This window comes from Tachypleus tridentatus, chromosome 7 (genome assembly GCF_004210375.1).
Source record: "Tachypleus tridentatus isolate NWPU-2018 chromosome 7, ASM421037v1, whole genome shotgun sequence".
NCBI lineage: Eukaryota > Metazoa > Arthropoda > Merostomata > Xiphosura > Limulidae > Tachypleus > Tachypleus tridentatus.
In genome coordinates, this window is record NC_134831.1 from 44842439 (window position 1) to 44866922 (window position 24484).

Genomic DNA, 24484 nt, shown 5'->3' on the forward strand with positions numbered 1-24484 from the left:
ACTTACCAATACATTTCGTTATACTTATTAAACACTAAAAATAAATCAATTAAAAACATAATTGGTTAAACAAGTAGACATAAGTCCCTACAATGTATAACTTATATAGTTTTGCAATACTTTTTTCACTTTCTTTTGCAACAATTTGCTATTTAAGAAGCACAAACAGTAAATGAAATGCTTTATGAAACAACAAATAACTGAATTATACTTAAAGGTCGTTCCTCTTTTTAAATAATATTTGAACACTACTCAAACATTTACTAAAAATTCATGATAACGAGAGTACACCATTTGTTTGATTTCAAGAATAATTTAACACAGTAATCCTGTCGTATTATTATGATCTGATCGTACTGCTGTTAGATACACACTCATCGATTTGAGCTTTATAAACTGCAACAAAGTGATGTTAGCTTGGAAAAAGAAATTCAGCTGCTTGAACTTCATTGACTGTGACAAAGTGATAGTACTTGAGCTTTATTGGCTGTAACAATGTGATGTTAGATCTTAAAATTACATTTATATATTTGAACTTCTACTAAAGTAAGATAAGTGGAGCATTTTTTAAGAGTTCGTGCTTTTTGCTGTTTCCACAGGTGTGAAAGGTATCAAAATCCTGTTTGTAGCGTTACAAGCCGAAAAACTTATCACTAAGGCGCTAGGTGGTGTTGCCATGAGCGCCATGTTCATACTCAGACAACCTTTACCCAAAAAGAGGGTCAAACGTCGAACTGGTTGTGTCATTTAACATTACATTTCTGATCCATCAAAGACCGAACTGATTTGGTTTCAAATCACAAACCGTTTCAAACCGTTACGTTTTATTGAATCCATGAATCTTGCTAAATGCCGGAATCCATTACATTTATGAAAGAATTATGGTTAACACACAAAAGATGGGAACTAAGCCTAAAGTATCTGAAAAGTGTATTATTAGCATAGAGTAGCTTTTGTGGGTGATGCATCGTTCACGTGTCTGCCTTACGAACCATGGTGTGATAGAAGAGCTAGGGTATAATCTCTGGGAAGGGAAAAAGTGTCTGTCTTACAAATCGTGGTGAGACAGAAGAGCTAGTGTCTCATCTCTGAGATGGGAGAAAGTGTCTGTCTTACAAAGCATGGCGCACTACTGTTTGGTGGAAGAACTAATGTTTGATCTCAAGAGAAGGATGACTGACCACCAAGTGTCCAAACACAATCAGCTCATTGTGTACTTTTAAATATTGTTCATTTACTCAACCTTGTTTCAACTGTGCTATTATTTTTATTGTTAGAATTTTGAGTCGAATCTTGTTCAGTTTTATAAGTCGCTACTAGTACCCCGCTGGTACAGCCGTACGTCTATGAATTTACAAGGCTAAAATGAGGGGTTCGATTCCCCTCGATGGAAACAACAGATAGCCCAAGGTGATACTCATATGTTTAATTTTTAGATTCTGTTCACTATTTTGATTTATCATGTTAAAAATTTGTTTTATATGTTTTAGACTTTGTTTATAGCATAAGGTAAAATTATCGTATTTTTATAGTTTAATTACATTTGATTTATATTAATTTTATATTGTAATTATGCTTTATTTTCATTTGACCTTTATCGTAATTTTTTGTTGTTTTTTTCTGAAGTTATTTTATTTTAATCCGCTTGAATTGTATTTTTATTTGTAATTTGTGGATTTAACATAATGTAATTTCGATCTATTTTATTTTGCTGCTCGGGTTTTATGTGTTTCGTTTTGATGTCTTTGTGTATATATCGTGGCGTCTTGTGTATCACCTGGGGGCACTAATTGAAGCTTCTTATGAATTGTAGTAAACTTTCTAATTAGACCAAAAATGTCCAGGTTCAATGGTACTTCGGTATAGAAGACTCTGAGTTAAGAATGCGGATTGTTGTACTGAAATATTGCTACTATTTCACCATTCCTAAACCAATTTATAATATACACTACATGGCTAAAACTGTGTGGACACCTGACCATCACACCTATATGTGCTTGTTAAACATTTCATTCCAAAACCATGGGCATTAATATGATCCCACCTTTGCTGCTATATCAGCCTCCACTCTTTTGGAAAAGCTTTTCACTAAATTTTGGAACATAGCTGCTGGGATTCGCTCCTATTCAGCCACAAGAGCATTAGTGAAGTTGGGCGGAACGGTCTGGCTCGCAGATGGCGTTCAAATTCATCCTAAAGGTTTCGATGGAGTTGAGGTCAGGGCTCTGTGCAGATCAGTCAAGTTCTTCCACACCAACCTTAGCAAACCATGTCTTTATGAACCTCACTTTGTGCACGGGGGCACTGTCATGCTGAAACAAAAAAGGGTCTTTCCCAAACTGTTGCCACAAAGTTGGAAGCACACAGTTCTCTAGAATGTCATTATATACTGTAGCATTAATATTTCCCTTCACTGGAAATAAAGAGACTAGCCCAAACCATGAAAAACAGCCCCAGACTATTATTCCTCCTCCACAAAACTTTACAGTTAGCACTATGCACCCAGGCAGGTAGCGTTCTCCTGGCATCTACCAAACCCAGATTCGTTCGTCAGACTATCAGATAGTGAAGCGTTATTCATCATTCCAGAGAACGCGTTTTCACTGTTCCAGAGTCCAGTGGCGATGTGCTTTACACCACTCCAGCCGATGCTTGGCATTGTGCATGGTGATCTTAGGCTTGCGTGTGGCTGCTCGGCCATGGAAACCCATTTCATGAAGCTCCCGACGACGAACAGTTCTTATGCTGACGTTGCTTCCAGAGGCAGTTTAGAACTCGGTTGTGAGTGTTGCAACTGTGGACAGACAATTTTTACGCGCTTCAGCATTTGGCGGTCCCGTTCTGTGAGCTTGTGTAGCCTACCGCTTCCCGGCTAAGCTGTTGTTGCTCCTAGACGTTTCCACTTTCCAATAGCAGCACTTACAGTTTACCGGGTCAGCTCTAGCAGGGCAGAAATTTGACGAACTAAGTTGTTGGAAAGGTGACATCCCATAACAATTGCACATTAAAAGTCACTGAGCTCTTCAGTACGACCCATTCTACTGCCAATGTATGTCTATGGAGATTGCATGGCTGTATGCTTGATTTTATGCACCTGTAAGAAATAGCCGGACCCACAAATTAGAACGGGTGTCCACATACTTTTGGCCATGTAGTGTATTTTATTCAGGTATATTCTAATAAAGCTTATAACGTTTCACGAGTTTCTGCATGCAGTTCATCACATCTGACCTAACCAAGACGATGAAAAATTATATATACATTCTAATTCCTTTATACAGGCAAAAGTTATATTAACTCATGCAAAGACCCCATTTTTTAGTGCTCGACACTTACTTATGTAACGTACGCTAGCTTTCGGAAACGTTTAAATTGCACGGGACTACCTCAAAGCAAATATTATATTGCCTCTAGTGGACAATAGTGTCTTTTTTAGCCATCTGCCTGTGGCTTTATGTCTTAAGCAGGAACAAACATGTTTCTTCATGAATATTCTTTCCTAGTGGGTGATATAGAGACATCCAAACTGACAAAAAATGGCTTAGATTTTGTATGAAGACTGTTAGTTGAAGTACATAACCTAATAACTTATGGGATACCAACTAAGGCTTTTACGTGACTATAAAAGTTTGTTCTTTATACGTTTGCCTCTTTGGTATCTTATTTCTTCCTTTTTTTTTGAGCAGAAGTTTGAAAATCACATAAAATAATTTACCTGCTACTTTAAGCTGCTCGTAACTATATATAGGTTCACAAATATTATGCTGTTATAGAACTTTACTCTTGGGTGAAGTAAAGGCGACAAAGTCAAACGAGGAAAGCAGTGATTTATTTATTTACTTAAGGGAGTGAATACTGTACGTAACAAACATAAAAGTAAAGGTTAGTAATTAACACGGAAGATATAAAATAAAAAAACGACTTATAAAATTTGAATTATCAAGCTTATACGCACAATATTTTTATTTAAACAAAAACATAAGAAAAAGGTAATATGTTTTTGTATGAGGTCTACGCACGTTCAGCTCAAACGTTGCCATTCCAATCCCCGAACTGGCGCCTGCTCCTGCTAGTCCGATAAATAATCCGCTGCTAACGTTACTGACGAATAACGAGGCCCCCACCTAGTAATTAATGAAAAACATATTCACTGAGAGAAAAAGATCTTAAGATAATAGAAGTTCAACAATTAAAATTATTGTTATGTGACAAGCTTTCAAATAGATTCTGTATCTCGCACCAATAATTGTATATATTACTTTTCCTAAAATAATGATGAAATTGCATACCTCAACTAATATAAAATGATTGCAACTTTTAAAATAGAATAAATAACAATAATCGTACGATTCAAGAGTTTTCCCCAAAATCGTTGAACATAACTTAAAAACCATATATATTAATATTAAGTTCGTTTGCAGTATACTTAAAATACATATTCCAGTCGTTACCTATCAGACTATTACTATAAGGACATAATTCGTTTTCAATTTTCAATCACATTTATTCACTTTACAAATAATGGATTGGGTAATGCATCATGCATAAATCCCACTGTTTATCCACTTCACGTTTTTCGGCTCGTCTCCTATATATTACATTCCCTAAACTTTTCAGTAATTTAGAATGATAGTCATTAATAAAATTCTTTTCTTTTTACTTAATTACTGTACAAGGGCTTCATGTCCTATTCTGCCACTGGTGATAATAAACTAGAAACATTACCTCATTAATTATTAGTTAACTTTTCAGCATTACCAGTTCTTGTTCTTTAGATCATATCCAAGGTAATTCTCTTTCCTTTGTCTTGTTCTTTAGACCATATTCAGAATAATTCTCTTTCCTTGGTCTTTAGAATATATCCACGATAATTCTCTCTCTTGGACTTATCCTATATACCATACCCAAGATAATCCCTTTTGCTTGGTCTTCATTTTTAGACGATATCCAGGATAATCATCTTTCCTTTCTCTTGTTCTTTGGGCCATATTCAGGATAATCATGTTCCTTGATCTTGAACTTTGGACCATATCTAAGATAATCTCTTCTTAGTCTTGATCTTTGTACCATTTTCATGATAATTGTCTTTCCTTGGTCTTGAACTTTGGACCATATACAGGATAATCCTCTCTTCTTAGTTTTGTTCTTTGGACCATATCCAGGATAATCCTCTCTTCTTAGTCTTGTTCTTTGGACCATATCCAGAATAATCCTCTCTTCTTGGACTTGTCCTTTTGACCTCTCTTTTTTTTTGTATACTTGCACGTCACTTTCACAACAAGTCCGAACTGTAATGCCATATGTTTAAGGTTTGTTTGAAATAGCATGTACCATGGAATATAAGAAGTTACTTATTATTAGTTGAGTTTTCTGATGGTATTCAACATTGCTGAAAAGAGTGTGCACATTCATTGAGGACTGTTTTTAAAGGAGCAGCATTTTCTCTCTTTATTTTCCATTTTTTGTTCTTCAACATCATCAAACCGAATGCAATATGAAATTTTATGAAACCTGTTACCTGCCATGCCAGTGCTTAATCAGATACGAAAGCTATTTGATCTCTTTGATTTATCATAATCAGATGACATCATCTTACCAAACAAACACAGCAGTTCACTACAATTCACTTTTTCTTCGATGAAAGTCGATTTCAGTTCTTACATCGCAACTCTATTCATGATGAAAAGGTTTAATACAGATGATGTAGTATCACTGATATTCCTCCTTACATATACATAGTTGGTCCTGATGTTTCTTTAGAAAATTTTACAAGAGATCTCCCAGTTCCATGATCTTTTGGTTTCTACTTTCATTTTGTTTGACAAACGTATTTGTATTTTTTCCTCATTACATTCTCAATTTTCATTATCAGTCAAATTGTTATTTGAGCTTCTATCCCTAATACATTTGCCAAGAGATAAGCTATCGTCATTCGACTCGTAATATACGGGTTGCAGGATCGAAAACAATCACCGAACATGCTCAACATTTCAACCGTGGGGCAATCCCACTATTCCTTGGCTAGAAATATCACAAGTGCTCATAGTGGGTGGTGTTGACTAGCTAACTTTCCATTAATCTATCACATCAAAATTACGAATAGCTAGCATTATTAATCGTCAAATAGCTTGGCATGATATCCATCAAACATTTGGTGTTCTCTATTAATTACTACCAAGGTACATTTATTTCAATAACTGTCAGTATGTTTCAACAAACATACTCTTGATTCTCAAGTTCGTTTTTCTCGCACAAAATTATTAAAAATTTGGTAGAAAGGTCAAAACTGAAATCCATTCCACATTAGAAGTACCATTATTTTATAAACGTCAAAAATGGCTCTTTACGGTGGACGATGTTACTGATGATAGTAGTATGAGATTACAATCTAGCGGCAGAAGTAAACAAACATGACATTCACTCAAGCTGGTACAACGTGTCGAGAGACATTTAGCAGTAAACAACACTAGGAAGCGTGTTACTAGAGAGTATAATACAATTACGGTCAGCAACAATAGGGGCCCTGGCTAGTACAGCGGTAAGTCTACGAAGTTACAACGCTGAAATCAGGGGTTCTATTCTCCTCGGTGGGCTTAGCAGATAGCCCGATGTGGCTTTGCTATAAGAACACATTCACACACACATATAAAACAACAGTGGTGCGATACTCTGAGCGCAATGTAAGGTGACACCAGATGGCACATTACACTTATTTTTTCTTTGACATATAATTAATTATCATGGCAACTTTGTGGGATACTGTAGAGAATAAAAAAAACAGAAGACTTAATGTATATTAATGAAATTATAACATTTAATGGTACGTAAGGGAATTACTTTCTAGACTCTTACTTTTTTTCGATCTAGAACCACTAGTAAAAAAAAATCAAAATCAAAAGTGCCTCATGACACGATTCCAATTCTCGTTTCTTTTGTTATTGTTTCCTAATTATCTGGAGAGTAATAAATGTCATAAAACTGAAATAGTGTCAGAGTAATTGAAGTCATGTAGAAAACAGTAACCTTCTTCTATCATAATAATCCTGTGTGTATGTCATATGATGAATCAAAACAAATCTCATGAAAACATTTCGTTTGCAACATTGACATAGAATAGAGTTACTTAGTCTTGTACGTTCTTATAGAGGAAATCAGACAGTTCTGGGATAAATTCACCATTTTTAACAAAGTCATTTACCTTTCTGTCTTGAAATATATCTAACATATTATTTTTATCCACTTAAGTTAAAGCAGACCTTCATCATGATCCAACAACATGCATTTAAGAGCTGCTTCACTGGGATGATCGACTTCACACGCTGAGCAGTTCTCATAACCAAGGTTTTATTTCTTTGTTTCTTTTGAATTAAGCACAAAGCTACACAATGGGCTATTTCTGATCTACCCACCACGAGTATCGAAATCCAGTTTTTTAGCTGTGTGAGTCCGCAGATATACCGCTGTGCCACTGGGGGACCCAATGTTTTGTATGACAAGAGATACATGTTCAATGTATACTTTCAAAATAAACATGTTAACTTTATCGTTAATATAATTAGTTATGGTTTCTAATCTTGTTTGTTTTATTTGGAGGACAGAGTTTGTACGTCACTGAGTTTAACTGTCAGTAAACCAGGTTTATCTATTCATACACTTTACTTTACTCTATTATTTTAAAAATATAGGTACCATGGTTTACAAGAAAAGACATAAGATTACATAAGGTTAGTGTATAGAAGGCCCGGCATGGCCAAGCGTGTTAAGGCGTGCGACTCGTAATCTGAAGATCGCGTGTTTGCATCCCCGTCGCGCCAAACATGCTCGCCCTTTCAGCCGTGGGGGCGTTATAATGTTACGGTCAATCCCACTATTCGTTGGTAAAAGAGTAGCCCAAGAGTTGGCGGTGAGTGGTGATGACTAGCTGCCTTCCCTCTAGTCTTACACTGCTAAATTAGGGACGGCTAGCGCAGATAGCCCTCGTGTAGCCTTGCGCGAAATTCATAAAAACAAACAAAGCAAAGTTTATAGGCGCGATCCTATAAATTCTCGTAAAAGAAGTGTCAGACAGCATAAACATAATTGGGTTTATCTCTGTCTTGCATTTTACATAATAATAACAAAATGTATTTGACGGTAGTACAAACTAATATTTTTGTTTTTTGAACTATAACTCACATGTTTGTCTTTTAAATTTAACCTTACAAATAAAACTCACCAATATGTACTCCAACAAACTGTATTCTTCACCATACTTTAATTTTGAAAATGAAGAACTGATTTCGTATGTCAGTAAATCAAATTTAGCTATTCGTGCACTTAACAGAAATTTTATATTCGGCATTTAAATATAACTTTACGAATACTACTCACTAAGCTCTATACAAAAATCTACCTTCTTAGAAAATGTAATGGTTTAGACACGTTAATAAATAACAGTATTTTCTACTGTCTTACAGTCTGGGGTTTGGTTCTTCAAATGTATCTTAGAGTAGCATTTAGAAGCAGTTCTTGATTCTGTTTTATCTGGTTTAACAATAAAGAAAGGATTTTGTACGTCACTGAGGCTAACTAACACTCAGTAAAATAAATTTATATATTTCTGCATTTTACTCAACTATTTAAAAACATCTTACATTTTGAATTATACTTATACACATCTTCCAATTTGAGAATAAAACTTGTAATCTAAGAACATATTCCAACTTTTACTTGGAAAAGAAACCTGAAGATATCCCTGCGTTGTCCTACAGAATTAAAGGTGTAAGAAGCACTTATAGTACGTAATTATAAACTTCTATTTTTATGTTTGTTTCTCCAATATAGAAGTCGTGGCAGTTGTTGCATTGTATTTTATAAATAATGTTGGTGTTGTGTCTGTCCGTGTAGTTTTTACATAGTATAAACTTTAGTTTTGTACCTCGGTTTTGAATGAATTTGGTGTTTACTGGAACACACACACAAAAAAAAAACATCTTCATACGTTTTTGAACACTGCAAATCAAATAAACACAACCATATAAAACACCCATATACTAAGTTGGGAAACAAACGCAAAATCAAAGAAGCCCTATTTATACAACAACCCAAACCAAAATTAAACTAATATAAAGGAACACCTTTATACCTATACTAATTAATAACCTAACATATACTGCAACGCCCCCTACACTCTTGTCCCTACGACATATGCCCGGCAAAGGTCAGTTGCAAACTCTCTTTGTTAACCTGAAGATGACCTAAGAAGGTCGAAACGTTGTTCACTACCTTACTTTAGTAAAAATTTTAATACCTATATCAGCCGTCTTGAGATACATTTTTACTTCAAGTGGATTTCTCGTCATCACGAGATAATAGAGTATTCTTCCAATGACAACAAATCTTCACTGATTAGTATTTCAACAATACGCTTTTTAGTTCATTTTTTCTCATTGATTTTTTAACTTCTAATTATAACATTTTGGCAATTTCGAACAATTCACTTTTGTTATATATTTTTAATTCTTCGAGAGAGGGTGGTTAAAGAATATCTTGATAATCAGACATGATCAAAACTTGTCTGCACCGATAAATATAAATTTAATTATAATTTTAATTTCTTCTGAATTTCATCACTGATTCAGATCTCAGATAAGAACCCCCAATTTATTATATGACGTACTATAATTTATCTCGGATGAATCTCTGGTTTATTATGTTACGTATATTACATATTACAATTTCAAATAGCCGGAAATTTTAATTTAGAACTTAATTGAAGGCCGATATGTATCAAATTTAATATACATGGTAACACCATTAACACACACAATTTTCTTTTTTAACACAAATATATTTTAATATACAAACAATAATACAATTTGTAATAACAATTTCAAATAGTTATTACAAGTAACTATTTATATACAAAACTTTTACAGATTCAACAAACAACACTGGGTCTTCTATCTGGTCTGGAACAAAATATTTTATCGACGCTTCACGGACAGCGAATTAGTCCTATGTTGATACACCTGTACAGTTTGCTTGACAGCGTTTGTTGTTTTTTTCCCTGATGAAAGTATCTATTGTTCTCGTCGAAATACCAACGTCAGAAGTTAATTCACTGAAGTTTGTAATGCTCGAAATCTGGTCAGATTTCTGTAGTTTTTCGATTAATAAGCGTTTGTAACAATTATAGCTTTCAAAGCTTACGGTATACCAACTGTATCAAACCGACAATATTTTATAATTGTCTCTCGGCCTGTCGATTTATAAACTTTAAGGCTACATTCTCGAAAGTTCACTTGGCAACAATATTTGTAGATACGCTAGCAATTTCGTAAAACATGCATTGTTGATTCTTACTCTCGAAAATGTTCTACAGAGTTAGAAAACAGGCATAACTTGCATAATATACATTTAACAACATAAGTTACATACATTTTTAAATATATATATGAAACTGAAACAAACATAGGTATTCAAATAATATTAAACCTGTTACACACTAAATAGAATAATTTCGTCTTTGCATCATTATAAAACTTAAAATGGTCTCGTAGCACTATCAAACATACTGTAATCTTCGTTAGATACTAAAATATAACACTGTCTTAGTAACCGTACCAATCACACTGAAGTCTTTGTAATATTATAAAACATAAAATTATCTTTTTAGCACTACTATGCATACTATAGTCTTCGTAACATTATAAAACATAAAATTATCTCAGTAAAAGTATCAAATATACGATAGGCTTCGTAACATCATGAAACAAGTAACTCAACAATCCAATGACGGCAACTTGTGCAATAAATTTCAGAATAAAAACAAAGCCAACGTTTTGGTCTACAGCCAACATAAAATGACTACATGTTTCGGTAGCATTAGGCTAACATCGTCAGGAGTAAAATCCTACTTGACAAGTTGGTAGTTTCACATAGAAGAGGTTTAAACCACAGCGTCTGAAAGAGTGGTACGTGTACATTAGAAATCTACATTTCTTTTTTAAAACTATGCTGGCCCTTCACCTTTGTAGTGGAATATGTATTCTTAATATGCAAATACGAAAACCGTAGAGAAATATACAAAGTGTTTATACTGGATACAATTGACTTTAAACAATTATATAACTTAATGGACCTTAGATAGAGGGTAAAGACAGGATGGGAAAAAATGGAAGAAATCAGGCTGTGTCGTTGTTCGAGTGACAAAGTTACACGTCGATCAATATGTTTGTTTGTCGTTTGTTTTTATAAAGAAGTTTTATTGTTGGATCTCTTTTAAGTGAAATATACGAACCGTCATTTAACAACTGATCTTCACCAGAAATGCAATCACATTTATTGAACACTATCAAACACACTCTATCGTCAACGTGTGTAACAGAAATATTGTTGTTATTCTGTAAAGCTGATGTATATTAGTGTTATTTGTAAGAGATTCACTAAAAGTCATCATACACAACGAACGCAAAGTTTGTTTGTTTTTAATTTCGCGCAAAGCTACATAAGAGCTATCTGCGCAAGCCGTCCCTAATTTAGCAGTGTAAAACTAGAGGGAAGGCAGCTAGTCATGAACACCCACTAATGAGCTACTCTTTTATCAATGAATATTGGGATTTATCCTCAAGTTTAATGTCCCCCACCTAATGAAAGGACGAGTGTGTTTGGTGTGACGAGAATTCAAACCTGCAACCCTAAGATTACGAGTCAAGCACCTTAACCACCAAGCAATGCTGGTGCCTAATAACGCAAACAAATAATATACGTTAACGAGAATGAGTTGACTTACCGGTAACCAGTGCGCATTTCTGTTGGCCAAGAAATATCCGCTTGCACTCTCTCGTTTACTTTTCATTGTCGACTGGAAAGAAATGAAAGTTTTATTTAGTTTGTTTATAAAGCTCATCTTATTTTTAAAAAATATATATATTTAATTGTTCTCTTTAAAAATAGTAAATATTTCACAAATGTAATTGGAGTTTAAGAATACTTCTGTACGGATAAAACATGAATTTAAACTCCATTTGAATGTACTTTTCTTTCTTGATTACTGTTGCTACTTCACAAATACAAAAGTATGTTTGTTTGTTTTATGAATTTCGCGCAAGGATACACGAGGGCTATTTGCGCTAGCAGTCCATAATTTAGCAGTGTAAGACTAGAGGGAAGGCAGCTAGTCATCACCACTCACCGCCAACTCTTGGGCTACTCTTTTACCAACGAATAGTGGGATTGACCGTCACGTTATAACGCCCCCACTGCTGAAAGGGCGAGCATGTTTGGCGCGACGGGGATGCGAACTCGCAATCCTCAGATTACGAGTCGCACGCCTTAACACGCTTGGCCATGCTGGGCCTAATACAAAAGTTTCTGCCATATAGTTTGTATCGAAATAGTTTTATAACACTGAAATAGCTTTTAATGCCGATTATATATAAGTATATAATTTGAAATAGTTCTTACACTGTTAACTGGTAAGATATTTCCTCATAACATTAATATCTTACTGTTCGTTATCTATAAGAAATTATACAAAATATGTTATTATACAATAACATATAGATTAACATCAAAACAGAAAATAGGTTGGTCAAAATGAATTTTAGTGTAACAACTATGGAATATATTCAAAAGTTTTTTGTAACCTGATTATGACCAACAGTTATGCAGTAATTTAGTAGTTCTTTGAAACTTGATTACAAAATACAGTTATGCCAGTGCTCTTACCTGAAATACTCAAATTATGGTTTTTACCGAGTATTTTTTTTTTCATGATTATTCAATCGTTCGTAACAAATCACAAAAACGAAGCATCTTATTAGCGATCATAAGCTAGTCCTCCAAACTCACTACTCCGGCCGTTTCAGTAGTTTATCTTTACAAGTGTCATTCAGAATCTAAACCTAAAGGGTTTTATTAATACGTTGGGATATCGTAGAACTATTTTGTAGAACTACAAAACGTAATATTGCTCGAGTAGTTTTGTTCCGTTAGCTGCTGAACGTACATCAAAACAATACAGAGCAACGTTAAACAGGTGTTTCATTTGAATTTGACATTATACGAGTACATTTGTCCTGGGAACTTCTGACACAAATTAAAACAACACATTAAACATGTGGTTTCCATGGCCTCGTACGAGTACTTTCATTCTGATAATACAAGGTGAAGTAACATAAAAATATTGTTAGGATCGCTAGCAGCGTTTTGAGTGAGCATACAGAATAACAGGTGCAAAAAGTTACCTTTAGGATACGGGGGTTAAAGAACAAAACTGATAAACATATCTCTTAACACATTAATATGTTCAATAGTATTTCAGTTACTGTCTGTAAACAAGTTGAAAAACTTTAAACGCCGTATTTATTCGAGAGATTTTGAAAGGCTAACTATACATATTTCAAACAATGTGTTTCATCGCCTAAGGTAAGTGACAACACCAGATTACAAAACTGGTGCCCACAACTTTGCTATCTCTGTCGTACAAAATTTTATCCCGTGTTCTGGCCTTGAGTTTGTCACGTGTTATTGCTAATGTCGTTTCTATAGAACAAACACGCTGTGTTCCTGGTAGGGATATTATTACCACTCCACTGACGTTACGTTCTATAATGGAATATTTGGATTCAGAGGGTGAGGATGGGATTCTAGTCTCTGTTGATCAAATGCAAGCATTTGGTAGAGTTGATCATTCATACATGTTTGCAGTTCTTTGTCGAATGGGATTCGGTACCAATTATTGCAATTGGATAATATTATGCTATACCAACATCACTGGTCTCGTTAAATGTAATGGATATCTGACAAAGAAAGTTACTATTTTTAGAGGGACAAGACAGGGATGCTCTTTATCTGCATTACTGTATGTTCTCTGTGAGGAACCTTTCAGAGAAACCTTGGTACATAACCCACAAATTCGAGGTATTTCTCTCAAATACAATAATATCTGTTCGACTTCACTGGTGTACATGCATGCTGATGATACTCAGATAACAGTGTCTGACGCTGACTCTCTTATTGACATACAAGAAATGTGTAACGATTATGAACAAGCATCTGATAGCAAAGTAAACTGGGAAAAAGTAAAGGTATGTGGTTGGGCTCATTAGCTGATAACCAGGAATTAAAAATGGGTTAATTGACTATTGGAGATGGCCCATTTAAAATTTTGGGTATTCAGTTCCATACAAATGCGGCAGAAACGCATGATCTGAATTGGGAAGTATTGTGTCAGAGAATAACACGCATATTGGTTGCTTGGAGATATCGGAGCCTGTTATTGAAAGGCAAAGTTATGGTTGCGAACTCATTAGCATTCAGTACTATTTGGTATTATCTGATGGTCTTGCCGATGGAAAACAGGATTTATCTGACAATTAAACATGATATTTTACGGTTTATATGGGATGGTGGAGTACATAAAGTGCGTTATGAAATTTTGGTATCTTCGAAAGACAAAGATGGTCTCAATTTAACAGACGTCAAGAGGGAAAAGGCGGCGTTTAGGTTAAAATGGTTCTTCAGATTATAACACATTTCTATCTCTGTTTATCCTCTTTGCCCATCTTTTAGACAAGTATGGTGATTTAAATCTTGGGCACGATGTGTGGTATTGTGACATTTGTGACGACAAATGATGAATGTTCCTACATTTTATTATGAAGTATAAGAGTTTTGTAAAACGCTCGTTAGGAGTCGTCGAATCTTCCCAAATAACACAGAAATTGTTTTCCGGCAACCACTGTTTCTCAATGTTTTTATTAGCGCGGGACTAATTCGCTTAAGGGACTTCACTTACGAATTTGTCCCTCGTTGGTTTCCCTTAAAAACTCTTATCGAGTTATGTCAGGATGTATCTGAAAGTGTGATACCTGTTCAAGTCAGACAGTATTACAAAAAGTTATATGATGCTATTCCAGAAGAATGGAAAGACTTAGTTGAAAGAGAAATTCCACCAGTTACAGGTACGACACAATTTATTTTTGAGATGGTGAAAATGGTATCCACTTAAATGATATTCCTGTTAAAAAATTGATTAAGGTAATATACCAGAACTCCATCCCCGCTACTGAAGAAATTACTGCTTGGAAATATATTTTAATAGATACTAACTGGGAAAAAAATACACAAATATACTTATCACCTATTTAAAGCCTTTGTCTTTGCTGGTGCGGATTATTTATTTTATCACAATGCTTTTAATGACGAACAATAAAAATGCCTCCCGCTAGTACAGCGGTATGTCTCCGGATTTACAACGCTAAAATCAGGGGTTCGATTCCCCTCGGTGGGCTCAGCAGATAGCCCAACGTGGTCCCGGCATGGCCAAGCGTGTTAAGGCGTGCGACTCGTAATCTGAAGGTCGCGGGTTCGCATTCTCGTCGCGCCAAACATGCTCGCCCTTTCAGCCGTGGGGGCATTATAATGTGACGGTCAATCCTACTATTCGTTGGTAAAAGAGTAGCCCAAGAGTTGGCGGTGGGTGGTGATGACTAGCTGCCTTCCCTCTAGTCTTACACTGCTAAATTAGGGACGGCTAGCACAGATAGCCCTCGAGTAGCTTTGTGCGAAATTCCAAAACAAACAAACAAACGAACAACAAACTTCTTCATATGCAAAAACATGATACTGGTTTATGTACCCTTTGTGGTAAAGACACTGAAACAGCGAGACATTTATATTGGCTGTGTCCAATGGTTCAACCCTTATGGACATTAGTTTTCGACACTATTACCTTTATCATTTAAAAATCAGTACTAATGAATCAGAAACAGCGAATTCTTGTGTAGGGCTTCCTACAAGGATTAAGAAAAGATGACAGCCTACAGTGTATGTTTTTGATTACTTTAGCTAAATATTGTATAATGACTGTTAGGAAAATTTGTTTATCCAAAAATATCCATTTAAATCTGTTGTCATTTTATAAGGGTCAGTTAAGAACGAAACTAAGTTTTGATTATTCCAAGTGTGTTATTCGTAATGATGTCAATTCTTTCTTTCAATTTTATTGTAAACTTGTTCGTCCTTGTTCACAACATTACATTGTTGTGTCCTTTGATATGAGCAACAACAGATAGTATTAGTTGGATTCAATTGTATATAACTGTGTATTTGATTTTTGTACTTGTTTTTTATGTAATATATGTGATTATGAGGCAACTTCAAGAGGTTTGTAAATAATTAAAAAAGTGTTTCATGCAGGCTACAGAGGTAAGGTCACGTGCTTCTTACTTGCTATCTGTGATGTGTAAGAAACCCATTGTTTAGTGTTATAAGCCTTCAATCTTAGAACTCAGCCGCTGGAGACGTATGTTTTGTTTGATTAAAGCAAACTTCAATTGTTAAATTAAATCTACCGTCTTAGAGATAATTATAATTAAGATTATTATGAAAATATCAAATTTGTACTTATTCTAGTCTGCAATAAGGGAGCCTCGCGACTTATACACAGTTTCTTGTTGTTGTTTTTTTAATGGAGAATTCTTAGCAACCTAAATTCACACGTTTTTGCCAGGAGTTTAGATACTGTTAGCAAGGTATATTTACTTTTATTAAATTCCTGTAGCGTGAGTTGGCTTAAATAAAAACTCTAGTTGTTGGTGAGAAAAGTTCTGTTTATTTGTTCTCAATTTCGATCAAAACTACATGAGGACTATCTGCGCCAGCCGTCCCTAATTTAGTAGTGTAAGACTAGAGGAAAGACAGCTAGTCATCACCACCCACCACCAACTCTTGTACTACTTTTTTACCAACGAATAGTGGGATTAACCGTCACTTTATAATGCTCCCACAGCTGAAAGGGCGAGCATGTTTGGTGTGACGGGGATTCCAACTGGCGACTCCCAATTACGAGTTGAGCGCCTTAACCACCTGTGAGGTTAAAGGGAAGGCAGCTAGTCATCACACCTTGTGTAGCTTTGCACGAAATTGAAAAACAAAAATCAAGATGCAATTAACATGGAAATTTAGGCTTTAGATATCATATTTAAATACTTATTCATAAGAAAAGTTGAAGAAACTACCATGTACCCGACTTTTATCTAAATAATTAAATTTCCAAAATGTTCATATTGACTACGATAAAAGACCTATTTGAATAGTTTAAAGCATCAATGACCACTGGTTTATCATTATTTTTAAACAGTTGTTTTCCTAATAAAAATATATGCAAATCTGAGAAGGAACGTTTATTTTATATCAGCGACTCATCTTAAAACATTCAGCAAAAAGCATTGCTTCACCTAAAGCTGTTCAATATCAAAACTCTCAAGGGAACTTTGCTGTAAAAATCGACATTTTATACAAGGGACATGTTTGATACAATCAGAATAGGTTGTTTTGAAAGTCACTTAATACTTAGTTTGTTTATTAGTATGGCTATCATGTTGTTATATAATTCTGAGAAAGAAGTGTGATAAAAGAATACCATACGTTTTCTCAACATTAACCAAATGTTCTTTGGACGAACCATGTATTGTAAAAGAAATGTTGCATATAATTATGAATTTACCATGTGTATGTACACGAAATGTGAAAAGGTTTAACCACATGTACAAGTCTGATGTACGCAAAACATAAAATATGTTACAAGTGTGTTTTATATTAGAAATACGTCGACGTCAGTCTCAGTCAGACTCTGAGTTGATATTCATATGAAGAATACAGCAGCATAAGTATGTACTCGTAACTCTCAAAACTGTAGGGGACCCGAGCTACGAAAGGGACTCAAAAGGCTCGACAAACTTAAGAATTATCGACAAGGGAGATATATATACAGGGGGTTCAATTACGTTTTATGTGTATGTGTGTGGATAAGATATCTTTTGCAGTGATGTCACTGGAAATATCTAGATATAGCATTTACGTAACCTCTAGTACCACTAAAATACATATCTACACTTTCTTTCTTTAAAAATATCTGTAAGTTGTATCTAATATCTACTTTCCCTTTCCACAAACAATCAATAAATAAATAACGTTGGATAAAATTAAAAGTTTATAACTCTGACGTCCAATACATAAAACCGTCATTACATTCTATGACCATCGTTGTTCGTAGATAATGTGAATTAAAGTAAGAACGTTTAAAATGAATAATACTTTATTACATAAATTATAAGTAAAATATACAATTAAAAACTTTATATGCTATCCACAAAATGAATTTCCAAGCTTTCACTTGGGTGGCGCCGGGACCTAAATCTCTGTTCAAAATAATTTTATGTTTAATAATTTCAATATATTATCTTATGTTTAATTTATTTTAGCTTCTTTAAGTATTTCAGCCTTATCACCTTCAACGTTATTCAACGTTGCTCTGAGACTGAATCGATAGATTTCAATATTTCTACAGCGTTTTTGTCTCGATTAATTAAAAGCTTCGAATCTCCCGTTGTTTATCTTATATAACTCAAGCCACAACTGCAATAGATTTTATATACTCTTCATTTGTCCTTTGTGTTTGTTTCCATTAATGATAGTCATCAAGCTTTAATTTAGGAGTAAAGACTAAATAGACATGTCATATGTTTTATGAACACCTTGCCTACTTTTGTTGAGTAAGACAGAGCATATGGCAACCATATTCTTTCGTTATCAATCTTAATTACTATTTGCAGTTTGATGTATTCTAAAATATGTAATTTATTACAGTGCTTTTTATAAATCCTTCCTATAATACACGGTTCAAATCCTATATAATGTGAATAATCTAGTTCAAACATAAGATTTTGATGGCCCAATGGGAAAACGATTTAAAATAAGACATTTTTTGTGACAACTGGTGATACAATATTGCATGTGACACCATGACAACCGAGAACGACTTTCTGTATACCAAAGTAGAAAGATTGTTTGTTTTTTGAATTTCGCACAAAACTACTCGAGGGCTATCTGTGCTAGCCGTCCCTAAATTAGGAGTGTAAGACTAGAGGGAAGGCAGCTAGTCATCACCACTCACCGCCAACTCTTGGGCTACTCTTTTACCAACGAATAGTGGGATTGACCGTAACATTATAACGCCCCCACGGCTGAAAGGGCGAGCATGTTTGGCGCGACGGGGATGCAAACACGCGATCTTCAGATTACGAGTCGCACGCCTTAACACGCTTGGCCATGCCAGGCCAAAGTAGAAAGAACCCCATTCTCTCTTTTCTCCGAAACATTGAAAACATTTAAAAAGCTTCTTCTTCCATTTCTAAAGTGAATTTTAGTGTGAAACTGATAGAATAAAGATGAACCTGGAAATTAATTAGCATGTCGTCACACCAGAAACATGCCTCCACCTACGTTGGACACACTTCTGTTTTTTTTTCACCGACGTTTCTAATGTCCAAGTTCCAACATCAAACATAAATATTTCTGCTAACAAAGGTGACTAAGATAACCTTGTGGACAAACCTTTACTCTGTTTATAACTTTCACTATCCACCTTAAAATAGCTAATTTACACAATTAAACTTTAAAATATCGTCTATTTTTAGACGTGAAAAAAATGTTTTTTCTAGCTTGTAACCTAGTTTCATGTGGTGTGTCTTAGGTAGTTTCAACCTGATGATGCTCGTCTTCTCTCCCACTTGGTTGACCACAGTCGACATCCACCATACAGTATGGCACGTTCTGGTTCCAGACATGTGGCCATTCAGATCATCCAGGAATCCTTCCGCTCTGGTCATTAACGTGTTACCATAACACCATTTCATCCATGTTTGGAAGACTCGAGAAAGGTGGAAACATTTTATTCCATCCCGTACAGGTCCACCGAATTTGCTCATAAAATAGGCCATGATTTCAGTCCTCATAAATGGTAGCTTAGAGTACTAATTTCAAACAACAGTTGGAGTTCAACATGGATACCTACTGTTACCTTCCATTTTTAGTATATTTCTAGAAATGATTATGACTGATGCCTTGGAAGATCATACAAGTATTGGAGGCAGGGAAATAACTAAACAGAGCTTTGAAAAAGAAAATGATGAGAAAAGAGTTAGAATTATGCAGATTGGTGAAATGTCTCTTCAAAATATCTCAGCTTCCTTCACAGATATCAGTGCTGATAAGACTAAATTTATGACCGTCAACATCAACGACATCAACATTAAAATCAATGTATGCAGACATAGAATTGAAACAGTAAGAAGTTTCAAATACCTGGAATCAGTTGTCACAAATAAGGGTTTCAAACTTAAGATAATTTTCAGGATTGCAGGGACAACTACAGCACTGGCAAGTTAAAACCAATATTAGACCGTTGCGCTCCACTGTCATATTCATACTTCTGTATGCTTGTACAATATGGGCCATCAAACCAGATCAAGAATAAGAATATAGGCCACAGAATCTTAGAATGAAGTATTTGTGCCTAAAAAGATGAAGTAACCAGACAAAAATGATTGCACAACAAATGTAGAATGACTGGGAATGAGCTGAAACTACTACTACTTCTACTCCAAGAAAGTAATGGAGCCCCAATAAGACAATCAGTAGCTAGGACAATCATTTGATTAAGAAAATCAACGGCTGAAAGATAGCAGCATTACTTGCTGTTTGAGCTAACAAAATCTATGGACTATACTCCAGATTGTTCGAAAATAATTGACTGAAATGATATAGTATTTTCTTTTTTCCTAAACTGACTGGGAAATAATCCCAATTATAATTATAACAATCCCACCTACATTTTGAGATTACTATTAATGATCATCTTCTAGGATATTCATTTGATCAAGAAACCGATAACTGAAAAAGCTTCGTAGCCCTTGCCTTCCTAGAGAGTGAACAGTATTTTCTGATGGAATTATGGACTGCATTTCCAAATTACTGTTTGATTATAACCAATTATGAGAGTCGTGGATTATAAGATTAATGATTAAAGGAAATGACGTTCCTCATGTTGTTAAGTTTATGAGCAGATGATCACATTACAATATTCACAGAATATAGAACTGAGCAGCAATAAGATTTTACCTTGTGGATATTGCATTGTGATTGCCCCCCGCCAGTACAGCGGTATGTCTTCGGATTTACAACGCTAAAATCAGGGGTTCGATTCCCTTCGGTGGGCTCAGCAAATACCCCGATGTGGCTTTGCTATAAGAAAACACACGCATTGTGATAATCTGTTTAATAACTTCAATTCCTGCACAGTTAGGATTGATAATGTAAGTAGATGTAAGTTGCTTCACATCAACATTTTCCACAAAGAAAAATGACTACTACAAGTTACAAAGTTCAACTGAAAGGTGTTGTAACCATTACTTTCTGAGCTTCCAAACACTCTTCACTAATGAAGGAAGAATCTGATCTAAACGTCAGTATCTCATAATATGGAGCTAACTGTTAACAGTTATTGGCCAGTGAAGCATTATTTCAAAGTATAGTTGTTTAATTCCCCCCCCCACCAATTCTACCCGAGAGAATGTTTCAGTTTTGGCGTTGAATGTCCAGTTGCTCGTGAATTTCCATAGAAAATATAAGATTGATGGCTAGATTCATGCCATACTAGAGTAAAAACATGTTTTTATCTGTTCCTCAGTTAATTGTGACCATGAACGTTTCTATTGGGTTAATGGATTGTTGTAAGTAGGTGAATTATTTGTATAAAGAGAAATTCACAAGCCATGGGTTATATTATACCACAAATAAGCTTGTTGTATCCAGTGTTTTGTGTGTTTATGATTGAATATTTTCAGTCATGTTGTTGTTATTTGTTACCAAACACAAAGCTACAAAGAGGGCTAGCTGTGCTACGCCCACCACAGGTGTCGAAACCTGGTTTTTAGTAGAATGAGTCCGTAGAAATGCCACTGAGGGCATTTTTGGCTATTCAGATCGAAATACTCAGGATTATGTTCTTTACATTAATGCAGTAAAGTTACCATTAAAATGCATGAAAACTAGTGTATTGTATATAAGAAGCAAGAAGTAACATTTACGTGTTATTGCTTATGCTTGTCTTTAGCTATAATAATTCGTATGTGAGAGGACTTTGACAAAAAAACAGCAAATTAGTATCATTGAGTTCTCATGATCAGAGAAGAAGTTAGCAGGAACGTAGTTATTGACCTGTTTTTGGTTACTTGTTTAGGTACCGTAGTTTGTAGTCTTTCCTCAGTTTCTTTGCTAGTGGTAACAGACTCTGTTTTATATAAAATGCAGATGTCAGGTAAAGTAAAGTGGTTCTGTTCAAGAGTAGTCGTGTAAATAACAACAGTAAAGTGTGCATATGAATAGTGGCCAGAAGTGAGACCATGAAGTCTAGGAGATCAAATCATCCACAGCAATGAAATGCATCTAATATAAGAGATATGGCAAAAACTACCAGTGGATTAATCGTAAAATTCCTGGAAATATCAACCTTCAACAAAGAGGCATCACTTTCCTCTGTGCCAATAATGAAGTTTCAAAGAAACTTAGAGACATTGGCCAAATCCAACCATCTAAAGATCAGAATCCCCATCAAAAGAATTGAAACAACTTTATAAGTGTCACCTCTTGTGTTTACGCTTCTGAACGGATCATTCCATCTCCTGATGAAGAGAGAGTTTCCTGGAGCTAAGCTATAGGACTGTTAAATAGTACTGACCATTGTCGAGGGACTACTGAAGACCATAAAATTACTACCAGAGATTACATTATTGAAAGAGCGTCAACGCTTATTGTAGGACTGTGATTACAGGTGAGGATTCTAGTGCCACAAAAAGTACACCAACCTTTTACACCCCAGATAGAGATAAAAAAAGAAGTATCTCACATTGTAGATCCAGGTTTTAATGTGCCACTGCCTGGAGCAGGCATCCCGATTTTGTTGTTCATTATGTAAAGCCAAGTTCTCGTACTTAAAAGGAATGAAAACAATAAATCAGATACTCGGATAAGCATAGCAAAGCAGAGATATACATTAAAAAAGATCATTCTACTTTAAGCATTAGAAAATAAACAAGATATCTCTATAATGAAATGCACACTTACGCTTGTGTAAAGATGAGCTTGCATTGTATTCGTGTGTAATAAACATTTTGAAAAAGAGTGTCCAGTCGCTCTCTTTTGTGTCTAATGCAGTCTATAACAAACAAATTAAAATACCATCTTCGTAATAAAAAAGGTGTACAATGGAATGTTTGGTGAGTGTACAATTACCTTACCGTTGGAATACTATTCCTAAATTAATGATAATAAGGACATTATTATTAATACCTTCCTATATAATGTATCTGTATAAATATAACAGTATGGTCTCATGTATGCAGTTTGTGGACGGATCCTCACCAATTCCATGAGCAGGTACATACAAGTGTCCAGTTTTGCATTTTGTGGTTTTTATATGAGTTGTTTATCATTACCTCACCTTCTCTGTATCGATTTTCACCTAATTTCATTGGGTCAATGGGGATACACATACAAGTGTATAGTTTTGTATTTTGCAGTTTTTATGAGCGATTTTACGCTTTCTACCACTATTTTGCCCCTCCAGTTGGATCTTCACCCAATGTGGTATGGAAGTTCTTTGGATTCATGGAAAAATAATTACAAATTTTCAGAGTTACTTTTTGTACCTACGGTTTTTATGGACTTTGTGTGTTTTTGCCTTTTTGACCGATAATTCATTCCCTGCTGATGGATCTTCACTAACTTTGGTGTAAAGGTTTTTTTGGTCCATATAGAGATACGTGCAAAATAGCGGTTTAACATTTTGTGTTTTGCGGTTCTTATGGGCGTTTCTTTTTATAATTGCATATGAGGGAAGCAGCTTTTCATGTCCTAAGATAACCTTTCATTAATCATGAATTTAAAAAATTTCCTTACAGAAAAGGAGCACTCCAACTAGTATTCAATACGAATTTGTTTGGAAGAAGAAAGCATTTTGTTATAGTTTTATGTTGCCTATATAACTAGTGTAGTACAAACGAACGGAATTATATAATCGCTAGTGTGTTTCTACATAATTCACATACTTCAAATAATTATGAATAAAGTTGACAGTGATCAGAAAAATACTGAAACATAAATCGTTTAAGAGCAATTTGTAAAACATTAAAAAAATTCTAGATATTAGCGTAATTAGTTTTTGATCACATGTAATGCTCAAACGTTGAATGCATTCTGTTAAATAAATATAATTTAACCAACATAAAGTTGGTGAGTGATAAATTACTACTTCATCTTAACGTCACTCAGGTATTTGCTGAAAACTGTTCAACGTGGCAAAAAGACGTTTCCATTCTAATACGTTTAACCAACAGTTACGTTAGATATCCTATGATGAACTAGTATTAATTGTACGAACATGCACGCATGAATAAGAAGTTATACATCTCCAGAGTTCACGTGTTAAAATAAGGAACAATAACAACTCAATTAGATATACAACATATATTATCACAGACAATGTTTCAAATTTATATTTAAATGTAACTTTCAAACCTAAGCTAAGAGAAAAAATAAAAATTGGCGCAAAAAGTGTGATATTTGGTTTCAGTACCAAAAGTACGTTTGAATTGAA

General features: G+C 34.8%; 1 protein-coding gene across 4 annotated transcripts in view; it reads right to left on the reverse strand.

The window, feature by feature from the left end:
* LOC143255562 (sodium/mannose cotransporter SLC5A10-like) overlaps positions 1-24484 on the reverse strand; it is a 66144-nt gene that overhangs the window by 40956 nt on the left and 704 nt on the right. For 2 of the 4 annotated variants that reach the window (XM_076511404.1, XM_076511405.1), the window contains exons 2-3: positions 11774-11845; positions 4020-4124 (exon numbers count right to left, since the gene is read on the reverse strand). In XM_076511404.1, coding sequence (XP_076367519.1) covers positions 4020-4124; positions 11774-11845 — 177 coding nt within the window. The remainder of the gene's footprint in view (positions 1-4019; positions 4125-11773; positions 11846-24484) is intronic. The other 2 variants (XM_076511407.1, XM_076511406.1) reach the window with 1 other exon arrangement.